Here is a 17,704-nt window from a genome sequence, read left to right as displayed (position 1 = left end):
TGTGCAAGTTGTCTCATCGCACATTGTGTTATTCAGGTCTAAAATTGAGAAACAGCCCCAAAGCATAATGTTTCCACTGCGTTGCTTGATAGTGGGGTTGTACTCAGCATTTTTCTGCCTCCAAACACAGCAAGTGGAGTTTATGCCAAACAGTTCAATTTCGGTCTCATCTGACCATCTCACCTTCTCCTAGGCCTTCTCGGAGTCATTCAAATGTTCATTTGCAAACTTTAAACGGGCCTGTACATGGGCCCTCTTGAGCAGGGGGAACTTGTGTGTCCTCAGTCCATTACGGTGACCTGTGTTGCTAATGGGTCTGGGCTCAAACTTACAAAATCAGCAGGGGATCAAATAATTATTTGCCCTACTGTGTGTGTGTTTGTATATATATATCCTTACGTAAATCATTTTCTTGAGGGTAAAATGTGTTAGTAGTACTTGAGTATAGTAGGATATATATATATTAGAAGTCTAGCTCCGCCCCTATTCTCATGGTACACTAATGTGCTGCGACTCAGTCGTTGGGCATCACTAGCATAGAAAGGAAGCTGTCAGCAGAAGACACAAAAGGGCTTAGGGCACTCAGGAGATTTCAAAATAGTTCTTTCCTCAGGTGCTCTATTTGCGACAGGTGAAGTGAGAGATTACAAACGCACTCTGTGGTTGAAAAAGCATTAAAAAAGCCTTTAGTTAAAAAACTGATTTAAAGCACATAAGCTGTCACCAGTTTTGATGAAAGGGTCTGTACTGCAATTTTGGAACAGCATATGCATTTTTAAACAAATGCCACACTGTTAAGCTTATCATTATAATGTTGTCCTTGTCTGCAAAAACATGTCAATTTCTTACCCAGCAATGTCCACTCATAGCAGCAAGTTAGGGAAGGACTGCAGTAAATAATAAATGAAAAAAACAATAGTGATTTACCTCGTGTGATTTACATGGAACAAAAAACAGAATTGATGCAATTGTTGCATAAACAATGTAGTTCTGGAATTGAGATGCAAACCTGTCTCTACTGTCAAAGGCAGGCGCTTATGTAATACAATATCACAGCACTTTCAAAGTCAACCACTGAACTCTGTCATCCAGGCAACGCCCATTCATACATATTTCATGCCAGTGTTTCACTTTCACTCTGCTGTCACTCACACACACACACAGTTTTCTCATAAACGGTTTATTTTGGACAAAGCAGAAAACTTATCCTTCCCTCTACAAGTTGGTTCAGAAAGTTTCTCGCATTCTTCCCCCACACTTCAGCTACACTTTCATAGTGTTTTTGAGTGTTTTTGTATTATTTGCAGGCCCCCAATTTTCTGTGCTCTGAGCCTTCCCTCATTCACTGTATATGTGAAGCAGTTAGGGTGAAAGCAGAATAATGCCTGAATTTTGAATTTTGTAGAGAGAAAATGGAAGCGAAAGCTGGAAGCATGTCACAGACATTGTTAAAGCTGAAGACAGTGTTTTCATCTGAACTACACATCTCCGGTCCACATGTTCTTTGTGATGAACATGGAGAAATGAAAGGTGTGCAAATGCTGGAACATTTTCTGACTCTGCCTCGGCGTATCTTCTCACATGCTCCGGACCGTTTTCTGGCACAAAGCGAAGATTCAGTCCGTTCCAGTCATCAAATGTCACCCGCTGAAACTAATTTTCATGTGTTTCAGCTGAACTAACTGATCTGCGACAAACTCACACAACCTTGACAATCTTAGTGAGTTTGGAACTGTCTGTGTGCAGGCAAAGTGTGTTGCCCTCAGATCATTAACAAGAGGAGCCTGTGCTCAGATTGTGCCCATTCTTCCCTAATTGCTGGCAAATGCTTCCCGCTAGTCCCATGAAGGCATACTTCATCATCCCAGATGACTGAACTTGAAGTGTTTTCTGTCCTTTGCCAAGTTAGTTCTCTGAAGTCACAAAGTCCCACTGGACCAGAGAGGCTCGCTGCATTCAGTAGCTTGGTCACACATACAGCAAGCGCCTTCTGTTTTTACTCCTGTAAAGGCGCTTTGGCTCGACATATAAGGATTTCAGTTTTAATGTAGTCTGTTACTACATGCTACCTTGTTGTGTGAGTACTTCATTGAAAACTTAACTCTTTCACTACACACATTCTCTAATTTAAAAAAAAGTAAGGTGCAGCACACTCGCTCAGCATCAGTTCTTTTAGCAGTAGTTTGTCTTTTTAAAAAGCAGAATCCACCTACCCATAGTGAGGGCTTTGCTAACTGTTTTTGGGAAGAAAAAAAAAGAAGATAACTTGTATTTATCGATGTATATGTGTAGAAACCAGCAGATGTGATCAACTTAAATAGCTTCTCAAAAGATAGTTTACTTTCACAAGAATTCAAACTATATAAAAACAATAATAATAATAAAAACTAAGCGAATCGATTCATTTCATTGATTTCTGACTGCAGTCTCCTTATAGTCCTGTTTCCTAAATGTTAAATATAATTTTTGTGAGCAAGTTTTCACATAATGAAAATTGTTGCAAAGATGTATCCAAACTTAGGAAAAAAGTTGCCTCTAAAAACTGTACATGCAGCACCTATGCACCTAGGGTGCCTGGTTTTCTCACTTCTCAACTCCTCTGCACGCCATTCCTACAGCACCTTCAGAAATATAACAGTTATCTGATACAGTGTTACTATCATTTCATATTGCACCTTTTTTTCTCACGGACCTAAAAAGAACTGAAAGTTTTCGGATGATGTTTGTCTTCCAATTGTTCTTCAAAATCCCTTTGGTTCTTAGTGCCATATATCCACAGGAAATGTTCAACAGCCTCGTCTCAAAGGGATGCATATGCTCCTGTTGTACATCATGTGGATTTGCAAATATTCTCTTACGCGTACGCTTCCATTCGATTTGGTGCGTTCGGCTGTGAGAGTAAGATTTAAAAAGAAAAAACGGAAAAGCGGGGAGGGAGGGCTGGAGAGTATCACCAAAGGCATTTAAACTGACTGATCCATTTTAATTTCGCTCCAGCTCCATTATGTTGTTGTTGATGTTACTAAAGGGCTGCCACGTCATTATCTCCCCCTTTTGTTTGTGCTGTTTTTGAGAAGACATTGCCGTTGTTTATTTTCCACAAGAAGGCCTTTATGCTAATGCGACCTCTGCTGAAGACGATTTGCTGTCAATTTAACAGCGTGTTAAAGCCACAATCAGCATCAATCATGCGGAAGGAAGGAAGGCAGGGAGCGGGAGAAAAGTTTGGGGCTAAGTCGTGCTAATCTTCATAACACCTTATAATAAATTCATTAAGAGCCTACGCATACACATGCAGACCAGGACTCTCTTCTGTGAGAGGATATTGCCTTGTAATCAAACTCGGTGAAAACAGAGAAATGACTACGAGTTTAAAGCAATCTATTTTCCAGGTAGAAAATGAAGGTTAAATGAGCTACGTCATTGTAAATGTAGCATTAAATTCCAAACCACAAATCTGCACAAATGTAAACAAAAGTCCAACAGCACCGGTGCTTTTCATAGTGATAATCACATAATCTATTCACAACGTGAATCTGCTTTTTGTGGAAACTAAGATTTACTAAGAATGTGCTCGATGATGCAAAGACGTGTGAGTAAAGTACAAACAATATTACAAGTGTTTATCAGATATTTTGCAGTTCCCCAGTACAAAGCATTACTGAGCACTAATTCTCAGCACATTTTTCAGAAAGTTAGCCATTTGTTTATCACATACCTCGTCAAACAACGGTAGACTAGCCTGCAGCACTAAATGAAAGGGCAGGCTTTTACAAAATCTTCGGAAACCGTGATGTTGATGGCACCACTGTACGAAGCCTATCAAATTCCAGACCTGTTGTTACTAAAGACATGGAATAGTTTGGCATATGGTGAAAAATGCCAGTTTGCTTTCTTGCTTGAAAAGCACGGGTTGCCTGGCAACATCAGAGGGACAACACCACCCCTGGAAGTTACTACATTTAATTAACCCTCCACAATAATATATAAAGATAAAATAATCTGTAAAAACTGCAACCTTTCATTGATCAATGTTGTTGTTCAAACAGAATCGATCAAACAAATTGCACAGTCAACCATTTGCTAGCTATTTAAGATTACTCGCTCTGGAGCAAATTGTTGCCGTCGCACTGTACCGCCAACCTTCATGAGCAGCCTTTGACTCGTGATACTTGTCTTCCTTTCGAGTGTCACATTTTACAAGTAAATACCAGCAAGGCCCAGTGAGGCAGCATTAAACCCCAACGAAGATTTACAGCAGTGATCATCCTTTAAAGATCACCTAATACAAGTCAGCGCTGTCTCGGAGTCAGGCCATTGTCTCAGCAGCCCGGCACAGACTATAAAAACAAAGCTTTACTGTCCACCCCATAGCCTCTTCCAGCCAGCGTTTTGTCTCTAATGCAAGATTTAGAGAGCTAACGGATGTCTTCTGAGAGGTTTACTACTCTGTTAGTTCATTTGGCACGACACTCTTTCTGTGCTGCTATGAACGCGGCCATAAAGGGATCAGTGAGGCTGGCCTCTGTAAAGTTCATACAAAGATGTGTCTCTGATAATGTCACTTATATATAAGATATGGCCACCCCTGAATGAGTCCATCCAGGAAGCAATGTCTTTGGTAGAAACTGGCCTTTTTTTTGTGTTTCATCTTCAATTCTCTCTGAATTTTCATGAGCTTCTTTCTTATTTCCCTTATAATTATACCATAACTTTAAAGTTTAAAAGAACACAAAGCACATTATGCCAACACCCTGAATCACACAAAATCTTATTATTGTTGGAAGTCATGTTAAGCAATGATGTCAAGTGATGAAGTTCCCTAAAGCGCCTAAAATCCATAACGCCGTAACCTACGTGTTGTACATGCATGCATTGGTTATCCTTGTTCAAAGTATTGTTGTTGTCATTTTGTTTTGTTTTTTTACAAATAAAAGTAACCTGCATGAAATTATCTTACTGGCTTCATTACCGGCTCTTCAGTAATGAATTTCCAGTCACTGTATCTTCTCAAACCTGATCCAATGCAATAAACCTTGCAACAAAATACCTGTCATTAAACGGTGAAGGAAAAACCAATGAGATGGATTAAATTTAAATAATTGAAGATGGATACATAAAGGAGCAAATTAAAAATAGTGAAAGATGCCTCTGTTGCGGGTATGTGGAGGGAGAAGCACTGTCCCCTTTTTCAGCACTAGGTCAGGTTTTCTGTGTGCAAGTAAGACTTTACTGCAGACTGTTCCATAAAGCCAAGAAGCATCGACAAGCACCGGGGTGAAGGCAAAAAATAGGCTGAACCCCCCCACGTTGCAAACTGTGGCTAAGTCGTTCAAACACTGACACATGGTGTGAAAAGTGAGGTTGAAAGGACGCAAGGTCAAACACATTTGGGAACCCGCTCACTGTCATTTGATGACTTAGCCTCTGAGGGCAACAGCGTGTGTCAGGTCTTCAGGTGTGGCCGGCGGATATCACTATTGAACAAATATACGGTGCAAGTCTTTCAAAAGCATAGTTTTAGATGTGAGCAAGCATTCTGCGACCACGCAGTTTACACTCGGTTCATGGTTTAAAACCGTCACCGCGGCTGTGTTTAAGGCATTCGTTGGAGGAGGACAACAGGTTCGCTCACTTGCTAATGAGGTATGACTGATCTTCTGCGTAGTTTAGCTGAATGCAACTAAAGCCCGACACAAACAGACGTAACATTATGACCACTGTTCTAACATTGTGTAGGTCTCCCTTGTGCCTCTAAAACAGGGTTTTTTAGGGTGTCATGTCGTGTCTGGATCAGGCTTGTTCCAGTGCGTCCCACGGATACTTGATCAGTTTGGGATCTAGTGAATGTGTGAATGTTTTTTGAGTTGTTCCTAAACCATTTTTGTGTGTGTGTGTCTGTGTCAGGCTGCATCCTGCTGGGGATGGCTGCTGCCATCAAGGAGTGTCATTGCTGTGGGGTGGGGTGTCTGATCTGGTCTGGTCTAGGTGGGTGGTGCATGTCAAAGTAACATCCACATGAACACCTGGTGTAAAAGTCACTGTTATTTACTTCTAGGGTCAGTGTATATTCACAAAGTGTGTAAAGATTGAACCTATCTGACATTGTCGGACTGGCGTAACGACTGTTGAAGTAGCTAGTGATGATACTAAAGAAAGTAAAATTCACATAATTTCTAGTTCTACAATCCATATTAATAACGCACTGAATCTCCGACACTATATCACTAACTTCTCGACACTTACCCAGAGGTGTCTTCAAGAGGCCAGCTAATCCTCAAGTACAAATCAGAGATGGCACTCTCTGCCGCCGCTAATGAAGAGCGTGAGGAAGTCTGATGAGAAAGAGAGACTCGCTGAAAGGGAGATGCGGTGAGGGCTTTTCGTTTTGAGTGTTTGAGAGTGTTGTCCCTGATTACATGTGAAACGATCAAACGTGGCTTTCAGAGCACCGTTGCCTGCAGCTTGTTTTCAGAGCGGCTGAGGAGGAGGCATGACTTTTTGCTTGCAGCCCGACGCTGTGTAGTTGTATGTGACAACACAGAACAGCGTCAGCGCTCATCGCAGATATAGTCGGTACGCTACTAGCAGCTGCTTTTGTTTTGTGAGACGACTGTGAATTTCATGTTGCATGAGAACAGAGAGTGGGGTTGTAATTTTCTCTGGGCGGAGGAGAATATTACTCTGTACAGAGAAAGAAAAGGAGACAAGGCATATTTTACTCTGTCAGCACAGAGAAAAGGTAATGAGGCTTTTATTTGTACAGTTTTATTGTTAACAGACACTAAGGTAATATTTGTGTGGAATGAAACAGAAAATGGAGCATTTCTTCCATCTTTTTTTTTTCCTCATGTGCAACGAGTCTCGGGCCGCATCTCGCTTTTAACGCCTCCATCTCTGCAATGATCTGTCATCCTTTGCATCGCCGCCTCACCACACTGCCTTTGATTTCAAGAGCTGAACTATTCTGCAACATTTGTTGATGTGGTTCTGCAAGTAAATGCTGCAGAATTGTGCTCCTCTTGGAATTGTTCTTCTTCGTTGACCGCCGGGAGAGGAACCCGCCACCATCGGCTATTCACCGCAAAGATGCAGAGAGCGACGTTATGCTTCTGCCTTTACCTAGAACAATGGAAAGAAGGTGGTTACGGACTGGGATGTGTTGTGTAGATTACATTTCATGTTCTACTCAGCTACTCACTGCTTTAAGATGCTAAACATTTACACCCCAACCCATAGGTCTTCAACAGGAGGTCTGTGACCCCTAGGGGTCCCCAGAGGTACTGCAGTGGGGTTGCAAAATCTTCAGTTGATTAGACATTTTTATATATTTTTTTTATTTTCCCCCACAAATTTAAATTTTTTTAAAAACACATTAACATGAATCCAACATATTTTAGTAAAGGGATAAATGGAGGATGTTATCTTTCAGCCAGGACTTCACTCATTCAGCGAAACTGGAATAACGACTGTTGAAGTAGCTAGTGACGGTACTAATGAAAGTAAAATTCACATTGCCTGAAAAACACTGAAGACCCCTGCCCTGAACAATTTGGAACAACTCATAGTCAAACTTCATTAGATGAGTCCACTTTTCACCTTTCAAAGCGAAATCCTGGAAAACGTACATTAATTACTAATGGGAGCTTGTTCAAATGATGATTGACTGTTAAAACTGCAAAATTTACTAATAGGATATTGGTAATAAAATGGGGCATAATTGCAAAAAGTGATTCCGCTGTTTATGCAGAACCTGCTGTGTTTTTGCCAGTTTGAAATGGATTGTAAAGACCACTCACTGCCCAGCAAGAGAGGTTACTTTCATAATCAGTGTAAACAGGGGTCATTCTAATGCTGGAAAGAAGATGACAATGTCAATTGCACAAACATAATTACAAAATAAAATATTACGTAAGTCATACTGATTGCTAGTTATTATTATGTTTGTTCCACAGCTTGTTAAATTCTATTTATCTTTGACATCTTAACATTGAAACTATGGTACAAAAGCAAGAAAAGGTTGTGATTATGGCATATTGATTACATATTGGTTAGAGTCACTTAACTAAAACACTTTGTTAAGCGTCAGGAATCACAGAGTGGCTATTAAGAGAACCCCAACGTCCAAGGTGGTTTATAATGCTGGAGTTCATAAAGAGAACATTTCTGCACTGACTTTGAATGTTGGTATCCAACATGTGTTAATATCTGAAAAACTCATATCTCCTTTTTTTTTTGAAGGCCCTCTGCCAATCATGGGAGTTACAACAGCATAGCATACACTGTTGAGAGAAACATGGACAGACAGGTCTGCTCCCCATACATGCTCAGCGTTCCAGTTGCTCTTGTGTTGTTCAGGTCGAGTGAGTACAAAGTAGAAGGCCTTACCAACAAATCTGCTGCCTCTGTGTCTCAGGGCTCAGCTCAGGGCTCTGAGCCCTGGGCATGAAGATGTTCTGGATGACTTCCATATCTCATTAACCTTGGACTGAAGGTCTAGAATTAGATCAGAGACCCAAAAGCCAGTGGGTCGGGATACTAGTCCCTCATTCCCAACTCTAGCTCACTTGCTTCAAGTGTACAGTAGGTAGTGAACATCCCAATCCTGAGACACTGTTACTGGCATTTAATACACAATTAAGGTATCACAGGTATGATTCAGTGTTTGCTGTAGAATTGCAGTTCCATGAAATCATTGTATACATTTTGCATGAAGGTTTATAACATTTAGCTGTCCTCCCTGATCTGTGAAGGTGACATCTTATAGATGCACCGTACTGTTGGGACACTATCTGGTACTGATCTGTGCTGAGTCAATATACCCTCTTTCTTCTGTTCTTCCACGAATTCACTCTGAAACTGATATTTACACCTCTATCTGACAGGCAAACGTAATAAGTGTGCCTTCTATATCAACAGACTGGAGCTTCCGGTTTTCTATAGTTACAGATGGCACCGCGATGGTCAGACACTCTACAGCATTAGAGTTTCATTTGGAGTTATTTATTTAAAGCTATCACTTCTGCGCTGATGATACGAACAGGATTCACCGCAGTAATAAACACACACCGCGTTACACACATTCAGCCTTGCCTTGCTACCTCCTTCCCCTCTGCTATTTTGTCGTGGTTCTCATTTTCACCTGTCGCCGGAACATCGCCGGTATAATTTGCAAATTCAACCCAGAGCATTTCTCACGTGTGTGGATCAGGGACCACATTCATAGTCATATTCACGATGGACGTTTTCACATACTACATATACATGAATGCTCTGATGCTCATACACTTATGATTGTTGTGCTTGATGGATCATGTAGTGGCATTTCATTTGCGGACTTTTCCAGTCAAAATCTCCAGACATTCATGTTTGACAGCCTGTCCAGTTTAGTGCGGTGTGCGTGCACGCGCATACAGCCAAGTGTGTGCTAACCTTCTTGCCGCCGTGGGTGTCCATCCTCGGGTGACGCATGGTCAACCATTGTACACCACCGCTGTGGCCTTGGAGCAGAGGCTGGCCAGACAGATTGCCGCAAGGTGCTGCGAGGTTCGAAAAGGAACATCCCCTCAGTTCAGCGAAGGTCGGACTGAGGCATCATTAGGTTGACAGAGTCTAAAACAGGGTCTGGTGGGGTGGGGGAGTTGACTGACGGTTTTTAACTCAAGGACACGTTCGTATCAGAGGTTAATGACGAAGGCAGCCTTGGCACGCCGTAGGGGGATGCCACTTATCATACCGATACAGATAGCTTCTGTGTGTATGTGTGGCTGAGTTTTTGAAGACCTTTGTCAGTTTAAATATGCAGTAATAAAACACTTTCACGCAATATATTTTTTTTTGTTGTTGTGGAAAAGTTAATGCAGTGATTTTAAAAGACAGATCTTAAATCAGGTGCCATCTTGATGGATGCATATCAGTCAGTGTGATTTCACTTCCTCTTGACTTGTTGGGATTCTTATCCAAGTCGCTTCTTCGGTTGCAAATGACTGGTGGGGAGTTTTATTGGGAACATGTATGGATGGTGGTGTCTCTCCAAGTAGAGTCAAATAGCTGGAAAAAAAAATCTATGTCAGTGTGTGTGTGTGTGTGTTAAGCTTTTTGTCTCTGCCCTAATTGTCCCCATTTGATCAGTGCAGTGCTGGTTTCGGGCACTTCCTTGTCCTCCTTACAGTTCCATTTATCACAGGCTGCAATGGAGACGCACAAAGGCGCTCGGTGCTTCAAGGTGAATCCTTTCAAATGGCTCAGAGTTACCTTGTTAAATCGATGTGCGTGGTGACAACCAGCGGCAATGGAAATCTCACTGGGCAGGCAACGTTTGCGCGTCTCTGTCATGGAAGTACTTTGGCATTAAAGCATTAAAAAACGACTGCAGTCAATCATTCAGACTCTCCAGTGCTTCCTTCACTGTATCTTTTAATCTTGTGTGTTGGTATGTTTTCTATTCCTGCTGTGAATTTCAGCTTGTGTCGATGCAGAACCAACAGCAAAGCTCTTGATTGATACAGCACTCACTTTGATACAACTTGTGTAAAAAATATATTAATTTAACTATTCATTTAATTCATATTATGTATTTCAGACACGTTTAAAGCTATGAACAATATATTCTTGCTAGGAGATAATGTATTGTAGATATGTTTCAGATGACAAAAACATTGTGATGTGTAGACAATATAGTTAAGTAATTTCAATTATATTCATGATCTACGCTGACAAGCCACAACATTAAAACCACTGACGGAGAAGTAAATAACTGACCATTTGGTGACAATTCAATGCTCTGCTGGTTTCACCACCTACCTAGACCAGACCAGACCAGAGACCCCCACCTCAACCCACAGGACCCAAAGGCCCCCATTGCCAGACACCATAGGAAACCCTCAGAAGACCCATGTCCATCCTCTGATGAGTCACACCTGGCCTACATAATATTAGGCAGGTGGCCATAATAGGATGGGATGCCTCACTGGTGTACATTACAAACCACAATTCAATTTCTATTAATTTTCCTGGCTATGTTTTGTTGTATTGTGAGTGCATCTCAGTGTTAAATGCAAAACAAGGAACATATGTATTTGCATGCTGAGCAGGTTAACGTTAATGAGGGCTCTGCTTCGTTGTCTCCCAGCTGTGTCAGCGTCCCAGTGGACCAGCAAAATGGAATTCTGCCATCATTAATGTTTTTATTTACGTCTGTTCTTTTTCTACTGCGCTGTGTAAATGTGTCTATTTCGCTGTCTGTGTGGTAGCTATATTATCGGAAGGATTTCTCCCTAGCTTTGAAATGCGTCCGTGTTTTTTGGTTACACATAAACAACGTGAAACTAATAATTAAAGTAAATAATTTCAACAACTGGGTACACAGACCAATAGCGTTAACGGAATATAAAGCAGTCCAGGGTGGAACGGGTGACACATTTAGATGTTTTCACTGCATGAGCTTCTTTGTCATCACATTTTCCTCACTTTTAATTTTTTGTTGAGAATGAATAAATCAACCATTTACAACTATTAAATGTAAAGCATTGGGGCCGTCACTCTGCATTTTCGGAATTGACCTGTCTCATTTAGTAAGAGGAAATAGAAATATTTGTGTATTTTGACACCATATTCTTTTCAGAAATACACAGTTTTAATAACCTCATGGGCCTTTGCGTGTCCTTTAAGCTCATTTGCTTTCATGTTAAACTAAAACCAAACTTATTCGAGTAGATGTTCACAAAGCAGATGGACTCATTATCTTGCTGAACCTTGGTGGAGCAATTTCCATGTTTAAAAGAAAATCTGATTTTCATGAATGTATTAAAAGTGTGAACGTATAAAAGTTGTTTGTACGCCCGCATACACACTGCCTGTGGTATCTTTTTTTCCCTCCTGAAACATTACACTTTATATGTGATGCTATATTGTCTGGATTTGCACTTATGTCCTATCATATTGTCTATCTGTCACCCTCAGCATGCCACCCAGGCTTCTACAAGGCATATGCTGGGAACGTCAAGTGTTCAAAGTGCCCTCCACATAGTTTCAGCTATGGAGAAGGGGCTACTATTTGCCGCTGTGAGAAGGGCTTCTTCAGAGCTGAAAAAGATCCTCCGACCATGGCTTGCACACGTACGTATACCAGCAAAAATAATAAACGGCACTCGACACTCACTTTTCCTGTCCACCAACAATGTGCGACGACAATTGGATGAACACCGTCATCGGCAGATGGTCCCTGCTACAAGCCTTCAGGAGAGTGAAACTGAAACTTCTCACATAAAGTATTTCTCTTTTCAAAGTGAATAAACTAATTGTGCCGTTTGCTTTCGATACAAATAAAAAAAAAATAAAATTAAAAAGGCATTATACTCAAATACCTGAATTATGTTGATCTAGATCTAAGATCTAGCACAGAAATCGGGATGCAAGCATACAAAAAACATCACTGTTTGGAGGTTCGGGAATAAAATATGAGCAACAACTGGAACAGGACATCACTTGTTACCTCCAGTTGTACTCATAGTCATACTAATTGACGTGATCAGAACTACAGCACATTGTATCTGGAGTGAGGTTTAAATAGTACGCCAAGCACGGTTTGCGCGTCATGCCATGCATTCGAGCTTTTTATGTGTTATTAAGTGATACATGACAAATTGTGAAGTTACGGCATGCAACACGACCACTGGCATGTTTCTCATGCTCTGTTAGCCGATATCGCTCTGGATATCATGAGAGAGCAGCGAGCCCCAATGCCATTGCTCTCATTATCATATGGGAGATGGAAATAGTCGCTTTGTAATCTGGTCTGATTAATCTTTAATTAATTCATTGTAAATTCACATTAAATGTTTCTATATTTCTGCATGACCGACAGTCTGGGTGAGTTATTACTTTGTCTACAGGGCTGGCGGATTACTCCGGCCTTCACTCAAAATGTTCTGTGGCTACAAATCCAGTCTCGTCTTTGCGACTTATCTGGTGTGAAACCGAACATTAGAGAGTCTCTGGATGAATTACACGGCTTTTGTTCAGCTGCCTCGTCTTCATTGATGATTCACCGACTGTCATTACGACTTCATATTTGCATTAAATTACAGTTTAACTGGACTAATTCTCCTTTAATTAAAAAGCCATTTAGCTGTCTGTGAGATAGACGGGGGCCGCGTCTGCGAGCTCACCAGGGTGGAAGACTGTATTTGTCTTTTACGGCGAGGCGAAGCCAAGCCATTGTGGTCGATGCAGTTAGTTTACAGCGCAAGAGTCACAGTTTGCAGAGGAAAGCTTCAGAGAAGGCTCTTTATTCGGCGTTTCATCTTTACATTTAGAGATACTTCTAGAATGCATGCTTTTAAACTTGCCATCTTCTCAATAAAGTATCTTATTTGTTAGACAGCTAGTAGAGCAAATCATTCTATTACTTCCAAAATATTAAGTCGTGAACCCAATGACCAGGCTATTAGAAGTTAATGAAAAGTCAATTTATTGACATATAATAATGCATTTATGACGAACAAAAAAAACCCAACATATTTCTGCTGTAAATGTGGGTGGGTAATTTATATTTTTGTGCCTAACTCCAAGGCCTTTTTAGAGCACTGCAGGAAATAGATGCCATAACTTAAGCATGCAGCCTCCACCTGTACGAGCCATTTATGCTTGTGCGCTCGCTACTGTGGCTCACTCTGTAAAATATGCCAGTCAGTGCTGTGTCATTTTTGTTTGTTTGTTTGTTTTTTAACAGTATCTACCAGGCAAAAGTGTACTCTAAATCTTCAAGGCTACTGTTGCTTCCAAGCGCACAGGAAAGTGGGGGGTGTGACAGCCCTGCAAGCTAAGAGGAGTAGACTAGAGTACCACCTTTACTTTAACAAGATGTGAGCTCTGTGTTTACTCACATAATGCATTTTAATCAGGTGGTTGTAGGCCATAACACAAACTGATTGCTTGATGTTGAAGTGAAAAAAAAAATGGAGATTAAAGACAAGGGCCTTAGAGAGAGACAAGGGAAGAAAGAGAAGATGTCACAGGAGGAGAGATAAAGGTGGAGGAAAGTGTAAAGGCTGGATGGAGTAGACAGTGAGGCAAGAAAGGAAGGAGGGTGCTGATACCAATCTCCCCCTAGAGGAGAATGGGAGCTGATTGATGGCAGTGGGGTCGCTCTGCGGGAGGGGGAGGTGGGTGGATTCTCCTCGATGCAGAGAATAGAGGAGGTGAGATAATGGCCGGTAGAGGCAGAAAGAGATAAAGAGAGAATGGACACATGCTGACAGAAGTGGAGGAGCGGTAGGAGGAGCTTTCCTGTCTGCTGAGATTTTTAGCAATCGTAGGGAGAGAGAAGGATGGAGGAATGGTGGAGGAGAGGGGAAGCATCCCATTGTCCTGGCAGACAGTGAGCTTGGCAGGACGGGAGTGTTCAAATCCCTCAGGCCTTTTAACTCCACCCTGTTGACAGCTGGCTGCCTGCTATAGCACAATGCTTTCCCTGACACACAAACACACTCATCCAGGGAGCACAAAAATACTTCAACTAAGTGAAAAGTGGGGAGGTAAAAAAAAAAAAAAAAAAAGTAGACTGTTTACTGAACAGGATAGGAATGCGTTATGTAGCGTTATCTGGTACAGCAGATAGTGGTGATGGTGATTGAAATATAACCTTTTTTTTTTTTTTTTTAGGGGGGTTCCTCAAATGCAGACTTATAAACTTTAGATGAAGTTTAGGGGATTGCGTCAACTGTGGCATACCTCAGGGTACAACCTTGGGTCCTCACAATTTAACTTTTACCAAGGTGATATAGTATTGAGTTTCCCTGTTCTGTTTAGCATATATAGCTCAATATTAGGACAGCTGAGAGATCACATAAAGGATAATGGTGATTGTGAAGTAGAGTCACCAGGCAGCTATTCAGTTTGCTTGGATAACTTGATATTAGGTTTGTGGTGAGTTATGCAACAGTAGACCTGCAGAATTAAAACAGTTTAATTATAAATAATATATTAAAAAAATGTAATCTAGTGGTGGGTAGGCTCAAACAAACCAGATGGATAGATGCCAGATATCGATACAGATGGACTGGCAGATATGGTGATAGAATGTAAAGGACCACTATGAGGGACTTCAGAAATATGAAAGGTTCCTTCTATGGCACAAAATGAAGGGCTAGTTCTGCACACTGTGTTGTCATATTCAATTTGTGCTAATAGATTGGATTAAAGATTGCACACTGAACCTTTCACTAAGATACTATTCATTAACTTAGTTCATTTATGAGTTTCTTTATACTCCTAATTTCCTTTAGAGAAAATTTCAATAAACTCTCTTCTCCAGAAATGTTTACAGCTAACTTTAGCGAAGTAGCCATTATAAGGCAAACATTAACACACCATAATCAGTATCACCAATTTGTGAAAGGGGCCATAGCAAAGCTTTTTTCTTTTTTTTTTTTTAGATTGTTTTGTTGAGTTCTATGTGGAGTTTTTATCAGTTTATTGAGACTTTTGTATTTTTGGCAGGCCCTCCATCTCCTCCCCGCAATTTGATGTTTAACCTAAACGACACCTGTCTGTTGCTGGAGTGGTCGCCCCCCAGCGACACGGGGGGCCGCCGGGACCTCACCTACAACGTCCAGTGCAAACGCTGCGGCCCCGAGCCCAACCACTGCCAGCTCTGCGAGGAGGAGCTCCGTTTCGTGCCACGGCCGTTAGGCCTGACCAACGCCACCGTCACAGTCACGGACTTCTCTTCCCACGCCAACTACACTTTTGAGATTGAGTCGCTTAACGGTGTGTCAGACATGAGCTCCTTCCCACGCCAGGTAGCATTCATCACCGTCAGCACTGATCAGGGTGGTGAGTATGTATTCACTTTCATGGTCTTGATTCACTTAAAAAATATCCTTGCATGTTTACTCCATTAAATGATGCATTATTGTTGGGATTGAACCATGTTGCAACGTGAAGTTCACTGCAACTGTGGCGTTTCTATAGTGTTGAACAATAATGTGAGATTGCATTTGACACACTTCCTGCTGGGTATGGCTTCTCAAAGTGTGGGCCGAGCCCCACTGGTGGGGAACGGAGACATGACAGGTGGGGCGTGCCCCACACAGCAGGAAATATTCAATTTAATGCGCCTACTTTCTTGACAGTAACCCCGCATCCACTATGTTTTCCAGCGATAGACTTCATGCCTGAACGATTCGATCTGCTCGCATTGATGCGGTTTCCAAGCACCAATCTGGAAAAATAGGACAGCCGCCTATATTTAGTGGTGTATCACCACGCTTCCTGGACGCTTCTTGAAATACACCCTAGGAAACCCATTGACCTGATTTGCTGCGATCTACTACGGAGCTGCGACCGCACCGCACATGCGTCTGGTGGAGATCCGGGGTTACTGCAATGGGGTGCAACTAAAAAAGTTTGAGAAGCACTAGTATATGGTGATAAAAGACAAATGGGATGCTGGGATCTATGTATCCGTGACTTTATATAATTAGTTGGTAAACACACATTCATTATGACCGTCATTATTCAGGTCCATATGTTAGCACAATAACTCAAACGCTAGATTTTAGTGAAGTGTGAAGATGGTTAAGCCACGAGCTAGGGAACATTGGATTAGTTTATGGCAGGGAAGGCAGTAGAATGTATAGAGCATTTCATGTTTGTTGTCATGAGTTGTGGACACTGACGGCTCATATCCTTCTAGAAGTATTGGTTTAACAAGCAGACAGTGCAATGCAACAGAAGAAGTGTGTCTCCTCTATTTACAGTAATAGTAGTAACACCACTAGCAGCACTATGGAGCACTGCTTTTGTGAGGACACATACCGTACATTCTCATTCCTGCTACAATTTCCCACTTGCACCAAGAAATGCACAGAAGAAAAAAAACACACACGCAACTGATACTGGTTTCACAAGTTCGGCTGAAATCCATTCAACCACTTTTGTGTTACGCACAAGGTTACACACAGCACGTTGTGGTGAGAACAGTCTGTTTACAAGAAAACTCGTTAGGTCATTTACATTCACTTCCTCTGAAGATGTCACCCATTCCTTAATTTGTTACTAATGTACATGATTGCGTCATACACAGAGGACTGGATTTCTTTATCTTTATGAAACAATAAACACGCGACCCAAACCTTGATGGATGAAAAGTATGAGTAAAGTATAAAGTAATTATACAAGTATAATTAATAGCATTCTAAGCCTTTAACTTTAATTTGAGTTACTGTGTGTACAAGGTAAGCTATTCTAAGTAAACACTATTATTAAACATTATTAGGACCATGAGGCCTTGGTGGAGATATTTTTAAATAAATATTAAGCCTCATTGTCTTTGACCTTGTGTACAGTAAAGAAAAACGTGTCTAGAGTTTATTCAGGGCGACAGTATAATGTCCGCCTGGTATTTGTAATCTTTTTTTTTTCCTTCACCACTTCTGTAAATGACACACAGGTCCAAGGTGTCTGTTTGTTCCCAAATAAGTTATTTATGCTGAAAGGCTCATATTTCCTCTGGGATATTATTAGGTGTATGGCAAGCTTGTGCTTTTAATTTGTGATTTGCAAACACTGTGTTTTCTGTTGGCGCCCTCCTCCTTCTCTTTCCCCTGACTATTCTCTAACCCCTTTTTTTCCACTCTCTCTTTCTCATCTCAGACATGTTTGTTTTTTCTTTCTTCGTATTTGTTCCTTCCTCTCTCTC

General features: G+C 41.3%; 1 protein-coding gene across 1 annotated transcript in view; it reads left to right on the top strand.

The window, feature by feature from the left end:
* Nucleotides 1-17,704, top strand: part of epha6 (eph receptor A6) — a 164,431-nt gene that overhangs the window by 69,428 nt on the left and 77,299 nt on the right. Inside the window, exons 4-5 of the mRNA XM_047601591.1 lie at nt 11,962-12,117; nt 15,502-15,837. Of these exons, the coding sequence (XP_047457547.1) occupies nt 11,962-12,117; nt 15,502-15,837 (492 nt within the window). The remainder of the gene's footprint in view (nt 1-11,961; nt 12,118-15,501; nt 15,838-17,704) is intronic.

Source organism: Mugil cephalus, chromosome 12 (genome assembly GCF_022458985.1).
Source record: "Mugil cephalus isolate CIBA_MC_2020 chromosome 12, CIBA_Mcephalus_1.1, whole genome shotgun sequence".
NCBI classification, from domain to species: domain Eukaryota; kingdom Metazoa; phylum Chordata; class Actinopteri; order Mugiliformes; family Mugilidae; genus Mugil; species Mugil cephalus.
The sequence above is the reverse complement of the archived record's forward strand: the minus strand, read 5'-3'. Positions and strand labels throughout refer to the sequence as shown.